The sequence below is a fragment of the Salvelinus alpinus genome, chromosome 1 (assembly GCF_045679555.1).
Source record: "Salvelinus alpinus chromosome 1, SLU_Salpinus.1, whole genome shotgun sequence".
Taxonomy (NCBI): Eukaryota; Metazoa; Chordata; class Actinopteri; order Salmoniformes; family Salmonidae; genus Salvelinus; species Salvelinus alpinus.
Genome location: NC_092086.1, coordinates 112,002,483 through 112,021,347, shown reverse-complemented (window position 1 = coordinate 112,021,347; position 18,865 = coordinate 112,002,483). Strand labels below are relative to the sequence as shown.

The 18,865-nt window shown below is 43.6% G+C and overlaps 1 protein-coding gene across 10 annotated transcripts in view; it reads left to right on the top strand.

The window, feature by feature from the left end:
• Positions 1-2,433: 2,433 nt before the first annotated feature.
• The window catches only part of mapk10 (mitogen-activated protein kinase 10), a 108,640-nt gene continuing 92,208 nt past the window's right edge, over positions 2,434-18,865 (top strand). For 7 of the 10 annotated variants that reach the window (XM_071341624.1, XM_071341608.1, XM_071341615.1 and 4 more), the window contains exon 1: positions 2,556-2,829. In XM_071341624.1, coding sequence (XP_071197725.1) covers positions 2,827-2,829 — 3 coding nt within the window. In that variant the 5' untranslated portion in view covers positions 2,556-2,826. Of the gene's footprint in view, positions 2,830-18,865 lie in introns of all 10 variants that reach the window. The other 3 variants (XM_071341651.1, XM_071341642.1, XM_071341633.1) reach the window with 3 other exon arrangements.

Genomic DNA, 18,865 nt, shown 5'->3' with positions numbered 1-18,865 from the left:
TGCGAAACTCTATAGAGTAATCCGTTATGGATCGATCACCTTGACATAGGGAAGCCAGGGCCCTGGAAGCCTCCTTCCCAAAAACTGAACGATCAAAAACCCGTATCATCTCCTCTTTAAAGTTCTGATAAACGTTAGAACACTCAGCCCTTGCCTCCCAGATAGCTGTGCCCCACTCCCGAGCCCGACCAGTAAGGAGTGATATGACGTAAGCGATCCGAGCTCTCTCTCTTGAGTATGTGTTGGGCTGGAGAGAGAACACAATATCACACTGGGTGAGAAAGGAGCGACACTCAGTGGGCTGCCCAGAGTAACATGGTGGGTTATTAACCCTAGGTTCCGGAGACTCGGAAGACCAGGAAGTAGCTGGTGGCACGAGACGAAGACTCTGAAACTGTCCTGAGAGATCGGAGACGTGAGCGGCCAGGGTCTCAACGGCATGACGAGCAGCAGACAATTCCTGCTCGTGTCTGCCGAGCATTGCTCCCTGGATCTCGACGGCAGTGTTGCGAGAATCCGTAGTCGCTGGGTCCATTCTTGGTCGGATTCTTCTGTTATGCTGGTGAATGAGGACCCAAAAGCGACGTAATAGAAACAGAGTCTTTATTCCAGTATTAAACAAACAATGATTCTCCTGGATATTATCAAAGGTAAATCCAAAACAGGAAACTGAAATCCTCTCGTCAGTAGAGAGGAACGACTGGAGACGCGACCACAGACTGCAGGTCGCTTCAGGAAGGCACAGGCCGTAGCTGACATAGACACCTGCTCACACGCAGCATCTGAAGAAGGCAAAAACACGACAGGGCGGAACAAGGACACAGAACAGCAAACATCAAACAAGAATCCGACAAGGACAGAAGCGGAAAACAGAGGGAGAAATAGGGACTCTAATCAGAGGGCAAAATAGGGGACAGGTGTGAAAGAGTAAATGAGGTCGTTAGGAGAATGAGAAACAGCTGGGAGCAGGAACGGAACGATAGAGAGAGAGAGCGGGAGAGGGAGAGAGGGAGGAGGAGAGAGAGGGATAGAAAGAGGGAAAGAACCTAATAAGACCAGCAGAGGGAAGCACAGGGACAAGACATGATGATCAAAGACAAAACATGACAGTATGTCTAGATGGTACACTGTCCTTCTCTTAGCACATATCAAAGCTGCAGGCTAAAGTTAAATCTAGACTTGGTTTCCTCTATTGTAATCGCTCCTCTTTCACCACAGCTGTCAAGCTAACCCTGATTCAGATGACCATCCTACCTATGATAGATTGCGGAAACATAATTTATAGTTCGACAGGTAAGGGTGCTCTCGAGCGGCTAGATGTTCTTTACGATTCGGCCATCAGATTTGCCACCAATGCTCCTTATAGGACACATCACTGCACTCTATACTCCTCTGTAAACTCCTCTGGTCATCTCTGTATACCCGTCGCAAGACCCACTGGTTGATGCTTCTTTATAAAACCCTCTTAGGACTCACTCCCCCTTATCTGAGATATCTACTGCAGCCCTCATCCTCCACATACAACACCCGTTCTGCAAGTCACATTCTGTTAAAGGTCCCCAAAGCACCTGGGTGGCTCCTCTTTTCAGTTCGCTGCAGCTAGCGACTGGAACAAGCTGCAACAAACACTCAAACTGGACAGTTTTATCTCAATCTCTTCATTCATAGACTTAATCATGGACACTCTTACTGACAGTTGTGGCTGCTTTGCGTGATGTATTGTTGTCTCTACCTTCTTGCCCTGTGTGCTGTTGTCTGTGCCCAATAATGTTTGTACAATGTTTTGTGCTGCTACCATGTTGTGTTGCTACCATGTTGTGTTGTCATGTGTTGCTGCCTTGCAATGTTGTTGTCTTAGGTCTCTCTTTATGTAGTGTTGTGTTGTCATGTGTTGCTGCCATGCTGTGTTGTTGTCTTAGGTCTCTCTTTATGTAGTGTTGTGTTGTCATGTGTTGCTGCCATGCTGTGTTGTTGTCTTAGGTCTCTCTTTATGTAGTGTTGTCTCTCATGTCGTGATGTGTTTTGTCCTGTATTTATATATTATTATTATATTTTTTTATCCCAGCCCCGGTCCCCGCAGGAGGCCTTTTGCCTTTTGGTAGGCCGTCATTGTAAATAAGAATTTGCCTAGTTAAATAAAGGTAAAAAAATATATACAAAAATACATTAAAACGGTTCAGTTTGCGTTAAAAAATAAAAACAAATCTGTAGCTTTGCACAGGCACAGTCACTGAATTTGAGCTGTGGGGTGTTTTTACATTAATTATCTGTCGCCTACACTATGTTAGCATTCTTAAATGTTTATAGAATCAAAAATGGAAAGCTGTGTGTGTGTGGGCTGATGAGTGAGGCCTACTGATATGGCCATGCTCAGAGGGAGGAAGGTGCAGGATCAGAGAGAAAGGAAGAGAGAGAGAGAGGGGGTAGCTCGAGCCTTCTCTCCTCCATACCCACCCCTCCCATCCAGGCCCTCCTATGTGCTCCGGGCATTGACGTCACATTTGCTCCTTTCGGTTGCCATAGCAACTTATTTCCCTAAACCCCTTGTTTTTTTTCTTCTCCCTCCTCTTCTCTGGTAGGTCCACAATGGTTGTACAGCCAGCATCTTACAACACAATGGTTGCAATACGGTGAACGGGGAGTGATTCAGCATTACAATCTCGATTTCTAGGGTATTCTTCATCCATCGCTGGGTTTTTCTTTCTTTCTAGTTATCTCCATCTTCACGTTTATTATTCTGTGCGTGTAAAAGTCGTTAAATGTCTCCCGTCGGAATGTTTTGAACAGAACTGTCACCGGACTAGGATCGTCGTCAGCTGGCACGGAATGGTAGGTGTGCGCGGTGTGGTGCGGGAGCGATGCGGTGGAAGTGATATTAATGCAGCGGGAACGGCTGAAGGGTGGGGTGGTGAATATTGATCTGCTACGAAGGTTAACCAATGCTTTCCGCTTTGGAACGCGACAGCGACAATAACAAACTTTTTAATTTGACTCTGTTGTCCTGTGTAGCTATATTATACATCGGTGGGTAGTAGTGTGATGGAAGTGTTAAAAATGCGTTGATTTGATAGGATATCGTTTTGATGCAGGACAACATGTTGTTTTCCGCTAGTGCATATATGCTTGATATGGTTTCTTTATGTATCAGCAGTTGATAATATAATGGCAACAATGTTGCAACATCAATGAATATGGCCATACATGGGAATGAATGGTAGTCTATTATTTAGAGTTTATAAGGCTATTTCAGCTATATTTTCTACGTGGTTTGATCATATTCAATATTATTTTGACAACCTTGTTGGATAATACACCGTGCCTGATTGAAGTCACTTCACCTGTCCTAGTAATGTGTTGCAATTAATTACAGTACACAGATAGAATGCGTCATATCCAACTGTCATGCATGTACACGACAGAGGAACACTAGGTGCAAATAATTCTACTTATTGACATTGCTTCTTTAGATCTGATTAAGACCTACAATGAAGTTGAATTAGATGTTATCAACTTGAACGGTAGACCATTCACCCAGTGCTTTATACATGTCCGTGTATTCCAACCCATTCTCTCTGATGTCATTTGCACCTTGTGCAATAGCCTATGTGTGGACAATGGACTCCCATCTCCTATAGAATGCCTTTGCATCAAACCATCTCAATTATAAAGTGCACATTTACTAATTTGTGATGAAGAGTAAATTGATTCATCTAGAAAGATCATGAATGAATGGACTGCCTGACATATTATTGCACAGTGATGATGAGATGTGTCGAGGCAGTGCCTTACTGTATATGATAAGATTGGAGACTGTGGAAAAACAAAAAATTCCTCTATTTGGGGGAAGAGCTGTAGTCATCCTGATGCAGCAAAGACATTGAATACAATACATTATTGATACAAGACAACTGTAGTAGGTCACTAATGGAATGGTGCAATATGCTCACTCAGTGACAAAAATGAGAACACCTTTAAAAAAAAAAAAATGTATTTAAACAATGTGTTGTTTTTGTAAATTTGACACCTCAAGAGGCCTGAGAGATGGCTCGTACAGACTGAAAATTTGATAAGTCGTTTGGAAACATAATCAGAAAAGACATGGGATTGAAACAATGACTTCAAGGCGAATATAATCTAGTTTGGGGAATAGCATAGCTTCCTGTACTGGGATCAATGTCTGGACCGCATCCTTCAGTCATGTTCTGGAAATATAAGAGGATGCTGAGATGTAAAGGAAGCCTCAGGATTACCAGTACAGACAGCAGCCCGAAGAATATGAAACTTGAAGGAGATCATAGAATATCAGGAATAAAAGTGAGAACCAGAACCAAATAATCGATAGCTCTCCCACCAGTGTTACATATCTGAATGATATACACATTTATCAAAGCATCGCCATTCACCTAATCATCTATTATTCATTATTCCTGTCCTACAGTTTGTAGGTGCCTGTCTGTCTGTCTCTCTGTCTGTCTCTCCCTCTCTCTCTCTCTGTCTATCTGTCTGTCTCTCTGTTTGTGTTTCTGTCTCTGCCTGTTTCTCTCTGTCTCTCTCTCGCTGTCTGTCTGTCTGTCTGTCACTGTCTCTCTCTGTCTCTCTGCCTGTCTCTCTGCCTGTCTCTCTGTCTGTCTGTCTGTCTGTCTGTCTGTCTGTCTGTCTGTCTGTCTGTCTGTCTGTCTGTCTGTCTGTCTGTCTGTCTCTCTTCCCCGCCATATGATGGATGATGCCATTTGTCCTTCATTATGGCGACTAGGTACATCATGATATCCCTGGTAATGAGCATCTTGGGAGTAGTGGCATAGTGAAGCCTTCAGGCAGGAAGCCCAATGCCTAAACTATGTATGGCTGGCCTGGCAGGCTGGCATCGTAGTGAAGCCTGAGGCAGGAAGCCCAATGTCTAAACCAAGTATGGCTGGCCTGGCAGGCTGGCATCCTCCACTGAGTTCCAGTGAGTTAGATCGCATCATCAGAGATAATACTATTCACGGTCACCTCACTGAGGAATTAGAGATGGAGGGCAAACTCTTCAGCCAACGATGGTCCCATTCCAACAGAGAGAGAGAGAGGTTTCCTGCTAAACGTTATGTCTGAATCGATTCTGATTAGACATGTCTTTGCATTGATCGTCAATACTTGAATATCATGTCACATCATAGAGGAAGGAATTGTATATCAAGGTTACAGGGAGTAATGAAAAAAAATAAAAATTGCTGCGACAATTCAGCTAGTCAAATGTACCAGCATCAAATAAACAAGGCTGAACTGGAGAGGGATTTCACAGTTTGTGACATTTTTTCATTATGAAATAGGCCAGGTTGACACCCTGCTAGGTAACATCCAAGCTGTTGTTACTAGACAGGATGCCATCTTAGCTCTCAACACTATACTGGAGAGGGACTTTTCAGTGATGTGTTTTCTTTATGAAATAGGCCAGGTTGACACCCTGCTAGGTAACATCACAAGCTGTTGTTAGACAGGATGCCATCCCTTCCATCCCAGCTCTGCAGCTAGCTCCCTGGGTCTGGTCTGAATACTGCAGCTAGCTCCCTGGATCTGGTCTGAATACTACAGCTAGCTCTCTGGACCTGGCCTGAATACTACAGCTAGCTCCCTGGATCTGGTCTGAATACTGCAGCTAGCTCCCTGGATCTGGTATGAATACTGCAGCTAGCTCCCTGGATCTGGTCTGAATACTGCAGCTAGCTCCCTGGATCTGGTCTGAATACTGCAGCTAGCTCCCTGGATCTGGTCTGAATACTGCAGCTAGCTCCCTGGACCTGGTCTGAATACTGCAGCTAGCTCCCTGGGTCTGGTCTGAATACTGCAGCTAGCTCCCTGGATCTGGTCTGAATACTGCAGCTAGCTCTCTGGATCTGGTCTGAATACTGCAGCTAGCTCTCTGGATCTGGTCTGAATACTGCAGCTAGCTCTCTGGATCTGGTCTGAATACTGCAGCTAGCTCTCTGGATCTGGTCTGAATACTGCAGCTAGCTCTCTGGATCTGGTCTGAATACTGCAGCTAGCTCCCTGGATCTGGTCTGAATACTGCAGCTAGCTCTCTGGATCTGGTCTGAATACTGCAGCTAGCTCTCTGGATCTGGTCTGAATACTACAGCTAGCTCCCTGGGTCTGGTCTGAATACTACAGCTAGCTCCCTGGGTCTGGTCTGAATACTACAGCTAGCTCCCTGGGTCTGGTCTGAATACTACAGCTAGCTCCCTGGGTCTGGTCTGAATACTACAGCTAGCTCTCTGGATCTGGTCTGAATACTACAGCTAGCTCCCTGGGTCTGGTCTGAATACTACAGCTAGCTCTCTGGATCTGGTCTGAATACTGCAGCTAGCTCTCTGGATCTGGTCTGAATACTGCAGCTAGCTCCCTGGATCTGGTCTGAATACTGCAGCTAGCTCTCTGGATCTGGTCTGAATACTACAGCTAGCTCTCTGGATCTGGTCTGAATACTGCAGCTAGCTCCCTGGATCTGGTCTGAATACTACAGCTAGCTCTCTGGATCTGGTCTGAATACTACAGCTAGCTCTCTGGATCTGGTCTGAATACTGCAGCTAGCTCCCTGGATCTGGTCTGAATACTACAGCTAGCTCTCTGGGTCTGGTCTGAATACTACAGCTAGCTCCCTGGACCTGGTCTGAATACTGCAGCTTTCATAACACTGGCTCCTGATGTGGATGATGTCATACCACTTTATCCTGATGTTGGTAATGTCACACCATTGGCTGCTGATGTGGGTAATGTCATACCACTGGATCCTGATGTGGGTGAGGTAAAGTATTTGTGCCCTGGCTGGCACACTACTTTCATCTGTGTTATTGTGGCTATTTAATTTTAAAAAGTAACCTTTATTTAACTAGGCAAGTCAGTTAAGAACAAATCATTTTTTACAATGGCGGCCTACCCTGGCCAAACCCAGACGATGCTGGGCCAATTGTGCGCCGCCCTATGGGACTCCCAATCACGGCCGGATGTGATGCAGCCTGGATTCGAACCAGGGACTGCAGTGACGCCTCTTGCACTGAGATGCAGTGCCTTAGACCGCTGCGCCACTCGGGAGTCTATGAGATCTAAGTTTTCTCTTCTGCCGGCTGCGTCATCACCACGAAAGTTTGAGTTCAACTCCTAAACCTTGGTAATAACATTGTAATTACAGAAACAACATTGCTGTTACATAATCATTTGGTAATAGCTCTGTAATTGCATAGCAATAGAGTTCAGCGACAACCATGTCCTCGCCACAATACACTAAGGATAGCCACGGTATGTCGACAACCCTAGCAGTACGCCCTAGCCAGTAGACAGCTACAGTTAGTCGGTTACATAAATGAATTTGATGGAAATACTGCATGGGGTTTTTCAGTTGTCTCTATGCACCCTCCCTCCCAGCTGACTAAGGCTAAGCCAGTCAGCCATACGGTAGTAGTCTGCGTGCCAAATTACGCCATATTTCCTATATAGTGCACTACTTTTGACAAGGGCCTATAGTGCACTATGTAGGGAATAGAATGCCATTTGGGATGCAGAAGTAGTCTCTGCCCAGTCACTCCCATGATAAGCAGCAACATACAGTAGTATCTGTAATGGGAGCAAACTACTTCAGGGGTCAAACAGCAAAACGAATCCAAGGGTCAAACAGCAAAACTAATCTAAGGGTCAAACAGCAAGGCAGGGGCCATCAAAGGATTTAGCAGACAGCATTAATCCAGTCTGAAAGCTACAAAGACCTGATCTTAATGTGCACCACCACACGCATAATATAATGACATTATAGCAAGTTGCACATAAGAACAGAATGATCAGCGGTGAAAAGATAGTGTTATTGCTCAGGCTTTTTGATCACAGACTGTGTACAGAACTGTGTAGGGAGGGATCTGCTTGTTCAGTGAAGGGCTCAACATCCACAGTTAGGCCTCGGCGTCCAGCTTGATTATGTTTCAGGCTGATTAAGAACGTGCTAAAGGAGGGAAGAGAAAGAGAGGTTGGGAGAAAGAGAGAGACGGCGGTAGAGAGAGGAGGGAGAGAGAGCTGGAAGACAGAGAGAGAGAAGTGCGTGTGTCTGAATAAAATAACAGTTATTCAAGCTTGTGTTTTTGCAATGTTTACCTCTTCAAGGCCTTTGAATTGTGTCGTGCTTTTGTTTCAAACAATGGAGGATATTTGGCGAGCAGGGACAGCTGAAATGTACAGTAGAGTTCAGAACAGTAGCAGTAATATAATAGATCTCAACTGACTGTTTCCTGTGTTTCAATTAGGGTTTCATATTATCCTTGAGACTGCACCAATTTTCCTTCCCAAGAAAATTGCAAGAAATGACCAGGCCTCCTGGTATTCCCATTCAAACCAGAAGTGGTTTTTAAAATATTATAATACCAGCTAATAGTGCTGAGCGATTAGTACGTTTTGCGTCCGGTTCAGTTTCGGTTTAGATTATTACAAAATAATCACATTTTTTCCTTCTTTTTTTCGGTTTCAATTCTTTTTAAAACATTAAATGCACTATGCATTATGGGGTTGAATGCTGTAACAACACAGAATAAGACCCATGATGGTAGTGACTGACCATTACTGCTCAGCACTTATTAACCATCATTTATATACTTTACTTTAATACAATATTTCAGTTGTTGTGTATATTACATGTGTTTTATTTAATTACTTTATTATTTCAGAGAGATACCTTTCGGGAAGCAACAGCTGCTTTCTATATCCCCTCACGATCGCGCTCCTTAACACCCGCCTGCTTAACCCGGAAACCAGCTGCACCAATGTGTCGGAGGAAACACCGTTCAACTGACGACCGAAGTCAGCCTCCAGGCGCCCGGCCAGCCACAAGGGGTCACTAGAGCTCAGCCTGCAGGTTGTAACAAGGTGCCCGGCCCGCCATAGCGCGATGAGCCAAGTAAAGCCCCCTCAGCCAAACCCTCCCCTAACCCGACCGATGCTGGGCCAATTGTGCGCCGCCCTATGGGACTATCCTGATCACGTACAGTTTTGACACAGCCTGGGATCGAACCCAAGTCTGAAGTGACCTCTCAAGCACTGCGATGCAGTGCCTTAGACCGCTGTGCCACTCGAGAGGCCCAGAATAACATGTTAAACACAAACTTAGGCTATAGGCTACTTAAAACAACCTGGTAGGCCTATCCTGTAGCAAATGAACAAACAAAATAATTTGCATAGACCTGGTAGGCTGATCTGTTTAACTTAGATTTTTTTCTGCTGAAGTGGGCTCTCAAAAAGCACAGTGCGTCAATGCTTCCCAGACTCAGGCGGTTTCTGATCTTCGTCATACATTGGCCACAGACTGAGAAGGATCTATCGGCCTTCACGGAGGTGGCCTGGATTTTGGCGAGCGCCTCAAACAGGTGCTGCAGGTATTTTTACCTCTTTGTTTGTGGCTTCCTTAGACAGGATTTTGAGCAGGTTTGTTTTGCGTTCGGCTTTGTTGGCATTCATTTTAGTAAAGCTTTGCCACACAGACAACATTTTTGGAATTAATAAAAGCAGGTACAGTTGAAGTCGGAAGTTTACATACACCTTAGCCAAATACATTTAAACTCAGTTTTTCACAATTCCTGACATTTAATCCTATTAAGAATTCCCTGTCTTAGGTCAGTTAGGATAACAACTTCATTTTAAGAATGTAAAATGTCAGAATAATAGTGGAGAGAATGATTTATTTAAGCTTTTATTTATTTCATCACATTCCCAGTGGGTCAGAAATGTACATAAACTAATTTAGTATTTGGTAGCATTGCCTTTAAATTGTTTAACTTGGGTCAAACGTTTCGGATAGCCTTCCACAAGCTTCCCACAATAAGTTGGGTGAATTTTGGCCCATTCCTCCTGACAGAGCTGGTGTACCTGAGTCAGGTTTGTAGGCCTCCTTGCTTGCACACGCTTTTTCAGTTCTGCCCAAAAATGTTCTATAGGATTGAGGTCAGGGCTTTGTGATGGCCACTCCAATACCTTGACTTTGTTGTCCTTATGCCATTTTGACACATCTTTGGAAGTATTCTTGGGGTCATTGTTCATTTGGAAGACCCATTTGCGACCAAGCTTTAACTTCCTGACTGATGTCTTGAGATGTTGCTTCAATATATCCACATACTTTTCCTCCCTCATGATGCCATCTATTTTGTGAAGTGCACCAGTCCCTCCTGCAGCAAAGCACCCCCACAACATGATGCTGCCACCCCCATGCTTCACGGTTGGGATGGTGTTCTTCGGCTTGCAAGTCTCCCCCTTTTTCCTCTTAACATAACGATGGTCATTATGGCCAAACAATTCTATTTTTGTTTCATCAGACCAGAGGACATTTCTCCAAAAACTACGATCTTTGTCCCCATGTGCAGTTGCAAACCGTAGTCTGGCTTTTTTATGGCGGTTTTGGATCAGTCGCTTCTTCCTTGTTGAGCCGCCTTTCAGGTTATGTTGATATAGGACTTGTTTTACTGTGGATATATATACTTTTGTACCTGTTTCCTCCAGCATCTTCACAAGGTCCTTTGCTGTTGTTGATTTGCACTTTTCGCACCAAAGTACGTTAATCTCTAGGAAACAGAATGCGTCTCCTTCCTGAGCGGTATGACGGCTGCGTGGTCTCATAGTGTTTATACTTGCGTACTATTGTTTGTACAGATGAACGTGGTACCTTCAGGCGTTTGGAAATTGCTCCCAAGGATGAACCAGACTTGTGGAGTTCTACAATTTATTTTCTGAGGTCTTGGCTGATTTCTTTTGATTTTCCCATGATGTCAAGTAAAGAGGCACTGAGTTTGAAGGTAGGCCTTAAAATACATCGTCAGGTACACCTCCAATTGACTCAAATTATGTCAATTAGCCTATCAGAAGCTTCTAAAGCCATGACATTTTCTGGAATTTTCCAAGCTGTTTAAAGGCACAGTCAACTTAGTGTATGTAAACTTCAGACCCACCTGAATTGTGATCATTGAATTCTAGGTTAAATAATCTGTCTGTAAACAATTGTTGGAAAAATGTATTGTGTCATGCACAAAGTAGATGTCTTAACCGACTTGCCAAAACTGTAGTTTGTTAACAAGAAATTTGTGGAGTGGTTGAAAAATGAGTTTTAATAACTCCAACCTAAATGTATGTAAACTTCTGACTTCAACTGTACATATTGTGGCAAGGTGACGGTTGTGTACCTTTTTCTCTTTGTTTAGTCGGGAATGAAGTCTCTTATGCGGCTCCCCTTTCTGAAACATGGAGGGAATGAGAGCCCTTCTTTTCCATAACGTACACTATGCTCACAGGCAGTGTGTTTTTCTGGCCGGGCCTGCAAACCTCCCCAGAGTCCAGATGGAGGGAGAGGAGGCTGCGTTACACAGGGATGGAGAGAAGGAGGGATGGAGGGATGGAGAGAAGGAGGGATAGAGGGATGGGTGAATGCAGCAGGAGGAGCTGCTGAATGAAGCTGTCGCAATGGAACACAGAGGGAGGGGTGGGGAAAGGAGAGAGGAGAGGAAAGGAGTGAGGACTCAGAGGGAGGAGAGGAAAGAGGGATGAGGGAGGGTGGAAATGAGGAATCAAAGGCTCTCTGCTGCAGTATTGTAGATGGAGAGAGAGCGAAAGAGACAGAAAGGAAGAGAGCGAGGGAGCAAGGATGAAGGGAGAAAATCACTGACATATTCATGTGATGTGTGTAAGCTGCCTTAAAGGCTGTCTCCTGTGAGAAGTAGGAGAATATCAGGAGAATAACAGGAGAATATCAGGAGAATAACAGGAGAATATCAGGAGAATATCAGGAGAATATCAGGAGAATAACAGGAGAGTAACAGGAGAGTAACAGGAGAATATCAGGAGAATATCAGGAGAATATCACGAGAGTATCAGGAGAATAACAGGAGAATATCAGGAGAATAACAGGAGAATATCAGGAGAGTATCAGGAGAATATCAGGAGAGTATCAGGAGAATCTGTGAGAGGAGGGGAACAACATGTTATGTTACAGCTTATGCTGATTGTTTTGATTGTTGTGTACCAGGTTGTCATTTGTGGGGAAACAGACCGGTACATTAGGGCAATAGATTTACAATTACACTACAATAGTATCAACAGCGACTAAGAGGTGAATTACACTACAATAATATCAACATCGTCTAAGACCTGAATTACACTACAATAGTATCAACAGCGACTAAGACCTGAATTACATTATACAATATAAAAGAGAAGTTAGTAAAACATAATCAACAACAACAACAGCAACACATTCACATTCAGAAGTAGACTACTGCACCCGCTTTCTGCTCAATTAGAACAGGGAGACCAAGAGGAAGAATCTAAGCAGAGCTGGTCAGATCAGGTTTCGGGATGTTCAGGACAGGACACTTTAATGGGATATCCAGGACAGGACACTTTAATGGGATGTCCAGGACAGGACACTTTAATGGGATATCCAGGAAAAGAACAAGAAAGAAAATGGAACACTCAGTATCTCATCTGATCTGATCTCATCGGATCTGATCTCATCCGATCTCATCGGATCTGATCTCATCCGATCTCATCGGATCTGAGAATGTATTTTCAGGACATACAAACAGGCTTAGGTTTCGGCGTAGGATATCCTTCATAGGAGCCTTGGGTAGGAAACGTTTGTTTCTACTTATTTTCGGCAAAGGTGCTCATTATAAAATCCCTTTGTGGCCATAGGCGAGCTGCGGGGGTGTGTGCGAGCGTGACTCCCAAGATCAAATATGAAGCATATTAGTCACTCATAGAGGCAGTTGATGTAGACATTTCTACTGGTCGAAGGAGGATCTGTTAAGAGTACCAAATGGCACCCTATTCACTTTATAGTGCACTACTTTTGATCAGGGCCCTAGTTGAAAGTAGTGCACTATGTAGGGAATAGGGTGCCATTTGAGACTCAGCCATTGAGTCAGAGCCTGTGGAGGCATGATTATGAATTCACTGTTCTCTTTATGACTGTGAACCCTGATTGTTGCTCACGGGCAACACCACAGTCATTTAGCTCATATGTCTTCTCACGTATCTGGGATGTGCTACGGTCACTGCTTCTGTAAGTCTTATCACTCACACTCCTATCCTCCTTTGACGGTTGGATTTCATGGCAAGGATAAGATGGGGTGGACATAGAAATATCTCGAGTTGATTCAGGCCTTATAAAGAAGCCCTACAGTCATAGCTGTTTTGCCCAGTGCCCAGCCACTGTGAGAATGGACAGATAAATATCTCGAGTTGATTCAGGTCAATGAAAGAGCACAACTTAAGCCACTGTGAGTTGTGTCCAGAGGGGTTGTGTAACAAAGCGTTCGCGTTCCAAGTCGCTCCCCACCTGGTCCCGGTCTTTACTTCCTCTACCAGGACCTGCTCTGAATGTCAACCTCCTGAGCCACAACACTCTTACCTCTTAGTCCTCTATACCTTGTGTGTGTGTGTGTGTGTGTGTGTGTGTGTGTGTGTGTGTGTGTGTGTGTGTGTGTGTGTGTGTGTGTGTGTGTGTGTGTGTGTGTGTGTGTGTGTGTGTGTGTGTGTGTGTGTGTGTGTGTGTGTGTGTGAGAGAGAGAGAGTGCAGGCCTGCATTTATGCGTACGTCTGTGTGTGTGTGTCACTAGGAAATCGACTCGTATCCTCAGGGTAAAGGTTTGTAAAGGTATTTCAGGTCACCAGGTTCTCAGGGTAAAGGTTTGTAAAGGTATTTTAGGTCACCAGGTCCTCAGGGAAAAGGTTTGTAAAGGTATTTCAGGTCACCAGGTTCTCAGGGTAAAGGGTTGTAAAGGTATTTCAGGTCACCAGGTCCTCAGGGTAAAGGTTTGTAAAGGTATTTCAGGTCACCAGGTCCTCAGGGTAAAGGTTTGTAAAGGTATTTTAGGTCACCAGGTGCTCAGGGTAAAGGTTTGTAAAGGTATTTCAGGTCCTCAGGGTAAAGGTTTGTAAAGGTATTTCAGGTCACCAGGTCCTCAGGGTAAAGGTTTGTAAAGGTATTTCAGGTCACCAGGTCCTCAGGGTAAAGGTTTGTAAAGGTATTTTAGGTCACCAGGTGCTCAGGGTAAAGGTTTGTAAAGGTATTTCAGGTCCTCAGGTCCTCAGGGTAAAGGTTTGTAAAGGTATTTCAGGTCACCAGGTCCTCAGGGTAAAGGTTTGTAAAGGTATTTCAGGTCACCAGGTCCTCAGGGTAAAGGTTTGTAAAGGTATTTCAGGTCACCAGGTCCTCAGGGTTTAAGATAGGGTTTCTACTCATCTCATTTGTGCTGTCTCTCTGTGTAGAATAGATCAACCTAGAATTTGTAACAGTTTAGCTTCATAGTATTCTAAGGGCTGCGTGATCTGATGAGAGAATTAAAGATTACATAATGTGTGTGTGTGTGTGTGTGTGTGTGTGTGTGTGTGTGTGTGTGTGTGTGTGTGTGTGTGTGTGTGTGTGTGTGTGTGTGTGTGTGTGTGTGTGTGTGTGTGTGTGTGTGTGTGTGTGTGTGTGTGCATGTGTGTGGGTATGTGTGTGGGTATGTGTGAGTGGGTGAACCAAACGGTCACCTTGAACCCCCATCCACTGCTGTTCGGTTGGGAGGATTGGGAGGTTGTTGTGTAATGTAATGGTGTTTGTTAGATTGGAGGATTGGGACGTTGTGTAATGTAATTGTGTTTGTTAGATTGGAGGATTGGGATGTTGTTGTGTAATGTAATTGTGTTTGTTAGATTGGGGGATTGGGATGTTGTTGTGTAATGTAATTGTGTTTGTTAGATTGGGGGATTGGGATGTTGTTGTGTAATGTAATGGTGTTTGTTAGATTGAAGGATTGGGATGTTGTTGTGTAATGTAATGGTGTTTGTTACATGCATTACAGAGTAGCAATATGATCACATTAGATTAAGAGGAGGCTTTTTAATCATAGAATAAAACTGGTGGAAATGAAGGGTATTATATGTGCAGGTAACTGAGAAAATACACAGGTGTGGTTCCTGAGTTAATTCCTGAGACGTGGAAGATAAATAACTATTTTAGAGACAAGAGGATGTTCTAGAGAGATGTTGATGGTAAATAACTATTCTAGAGAGATGTTGATGGTAAATAACTATTCTAGAGAGATGTTGATGATAAATAACTATTTTAGAGAGATGTTGATGATAAATAACTATTCTAGAGAGATGTTGATGATAAATAACTATTTTAGAGAGATGTTGATGATAAATAACTATTTTAGAGAGATGTTGATGGTAAATAACTATTCTAGAGAGATGTTGATGATAAATAACTATTCTAGAGAGATGTTGATGGTAAATAACTATTTTAGAGAGATGTTGATGATAAATAACTATTTTAGAGAGATGTTGATGATAAATAACTATTTTAGAGAGATGTTGATGGTAAATAACTATTCTAGAGAGATGTTGATGATAAATAACTATTCTAGAGAGATGTTGATGGTAAATAACTATTTTAGAGAGATGTTGATGGTAAATAACTATTTTAGAGAGATGTTGATGATAAATAACTATTTTAGAGAGATGTTGATGGTAAATAACTATTTTAGAGAGATGTTGATGGTAAATAACTATTCTAGAGAGATGTTGATGATAAATAACTATTCTAGAGAGATGTTGATGGTAAATAACTATTTTAGAGAGATGTTGATGATAAATAACTATTTTAGAGAGATGTTGATGGTAAATAACTATTCTAGAGAGATGTTGATGGTAAATAACTATTTTAGAGAGATGTTGATGGTAAATAACTATTCTAGAGAGATGTTGATGGTAAATAACTATTCTAGAGAGATGTTGATGGTAAATAACTATTTTAGAGAGATGTTGATGGTAAATAACTATTCTAGAGAGATGTTGATGGTAAATAACTATTCTAGAGAGATGTTGATGATAAATAACTACTCTAGAGAGTTGTTGATGATAAATAACTATTCTAGAGAGATGTTGATGATAAATAACTATTTTAGAGAGATGTTGATGGTAAATAACTACTCTAGAGAGATTGTGTCTTCTGTCCGTTGTTTGTTTTTGATCATGTTATAGGGAGTTTCCCGTCATCCTTCAAGTGTAGTATCATTTTGGATATGGCTAGGTTCTATATGTAAAATATTATGTGTATAGAATAGGTTATATTATAGAAAAACTGTGCAGAATAGTCACTTTTAGATATATCTTATGTAGCAGATGTAACCGATGTGAAATGGCTAGCTAGTTAGCGGGGTGCGCGCTAATAACGTTTCAATCGGTAACGTCACTCGCTCTGAGACCTTGAAGTAGTTGTTCCCCTTGCTCTGCAAGGGCCGCGGCTTTTGTGGAGCGATGGGTAATGATGCTTCGTGGGAGGCAGTTGTTGACGTGTGCAGAGGGTCCCTGATTCGAGCCCAGGTTGGGGCGAGGAGAGGGACAGAAGCTATACTGTTACACTGGCAATACGGACAAATTTGCACATCTCATTGCACATTTTCCAGTAATTTTCCATTAGTAACTAACTGTTTTTTTGTATTATTCATGTAAAATTCAATTTGTAAAATATGAATGTGTTTTAAGGGTACATAAAGTCTGCCAAAATTCACTGAGTTTTATAAAGCTCTCTGAGTTACATCATTAGAAACAGCCTGGGAAGTGGGAACCTCTTCACATGAGCATGATTTAGGTGGTGTTGCTTCGTAATGGAGTATCCTTTTGTACTTTCTCTCTCTCCCAACCCTAAACTGCATCTCCCTCTTCATTAAACTTACCGTTCAGCTAGTTTCAGAGTAACATCTTCTTCTTCATGTGAAGAAGCATTGGTGAAACTCTTGATTAAACACAAGGTGAGTTGGCAGTGGGTAGCAGGACGATGAATGGGCGTTTTAAAGTCTGACCACCCGGTGCTGAGAAAGTATGCTACTAGCACAATCTCCTGAATTTATTCTACCTCTGTCAGGTGATTGTGAAGCGGACAAACAAGCCAAGTGGGTTTCTAAAGCAGTGTAATGAGCATTTGGGTTTGTCCGCGTCCCAAACGTCACCCTGTTCCCTATTCAGCCCTTAGGCCCTGATCAAAAGTAGAACACTACATTGGGAATGGGGTGCCGTTTGGGACGCGGTCTTAGACTCTAGACATGCTGAATTAGCTGCTGGAGAGGAGGAGATGAGGAGGAGGACAGGAGAGGAGGAGGAAGAGAGGAGGAGAGGAGAAGAGAGGAGGAGAGGAGGAGGACATGAGAGGAGAAGGAAGGGAGGAGGAGAGGAGAAGGAAGAAAGGAGGAGAGGAGAAGAGAGGAGAGGAGGAGGAGGAAGAGGAGAGGAGGAGGAGAGGAGAGAAATTAAATGGTAATGTAAATTGAATGGTAATGTCAATTGAATGGTAATGTCAATTGAATGGTAATGTCAATTGAATGGTAATGTATTTGAATGGTAAGGTAACATGAATGGTAACAGCAGTTAGCCTAAATGTGTTTTTACAAATTAACTCTTTAGTATTAGGTCAAGAGAAGAAAGTCTGCTTAGTTTAGCTTCACTTGAAGTTAATGTGTGTTGAGAGCCAGGAAGATTAGAGTCTGCTCTGCCCCTCTGCTTAACACAGGCTACAGGCTCTGCCCCTCTGCTTAACACAGGCTACAGGCTCTGCCCCTCTGCTTAACACAGGCTACAGGCTCTGCCCCTCTGCTTAACACAGGCTACAGGCTCTGCCCCTCTGCTTAACACAGGCTACAGGCTCTCCTCTGCTTAACACAGGCTACAGGCTCTCCCCTCTGCTTAACACAGGCTACAGGATCTCCCCTCTGCTTAACACAGGCTACAGGCTCTGCCCTCTGCTTAACATAGGCTACATGCTCTCCCCTCTGCTTAACACAGGCTACAGGCTCTCCTCCTCTGCTTAACACAGGCTACAGGCTCTCCCCTCTGCATAACACAGGCTACAGGCTCTCCCCTCTGCTTAACACAGGCTACAGGCTCTGCCCTCTGCTTAACATAGGCTACAGGCTCTGCCTTCTCCTTAACATAGGCTACAGTGCCACGACTAGCAGCAGCTGGTCACATGGGTTTTATTTGAGTTAGGGTCATGGGTCATGGGGGGGGGGGATAAAGCATCTGTGGACATGCTGTCATACAGGGTCACAGTGTCACGAGGTGGTCTGAGCCCTTTGTCTCAGACCTGGTGCACTGTGAGTGAGCACTGCAGCCCTACACTGCAGCCCTACCCATTGACCAGACAGAGCCCCTGCCTGCCCCTGGCCTGCCAGACGAGAGTGTTAAGATCAGCACTGGACAGCTACTTGGCATGACTGAGAGCTTTATGCTGAGGTGAATGGATGAAAAACTAGGCTACTGTATGTGTAAATGCAATAACTACTATAGAATATATACAGACCTGGGGAGAGTCTTAGCTAGTTTGTGTGTGTGTGTGTGTGTGTGTGTGTGTGTGTGTGTGTGTGTGTGTGTGTGTGTGTGTGTGTGTGTGTGTGTGTGTGTGTGTGTGTGTGTGTGTGTGTGTGTGTGTGTGTGTGTGTGTGTGTGCGTGTGTGCGTGTGTGTGTACGTTCTGCAGTGCATTGCAGTGTATTAAGTGTATTAATATAGCAGCTGTCAGTAGCTGTCAGGGCTAGAAAACATGACTGATCCCTTAGAGGGGACCAATCGGAGCGCTGTCATTGGGCCTGATGGCTCCCTACTCCCAGCGCCCTGACACACGGACCACAATGCTTTGCTTTGCGAGAACGAGGGGGGGGGTGAGAAGACATATATTATGAACATACAGAATGAAAGAGGCAACCTTGATTAAATGTACAGTACCAGTCAAAAGTTTAGACACACCTACTCATTCAAGGGTTTCTCTTAATTTTTTTAAAACTAATTTCTACATTGTAGAATAATAGTGAAGATATCAAAGCTATGAA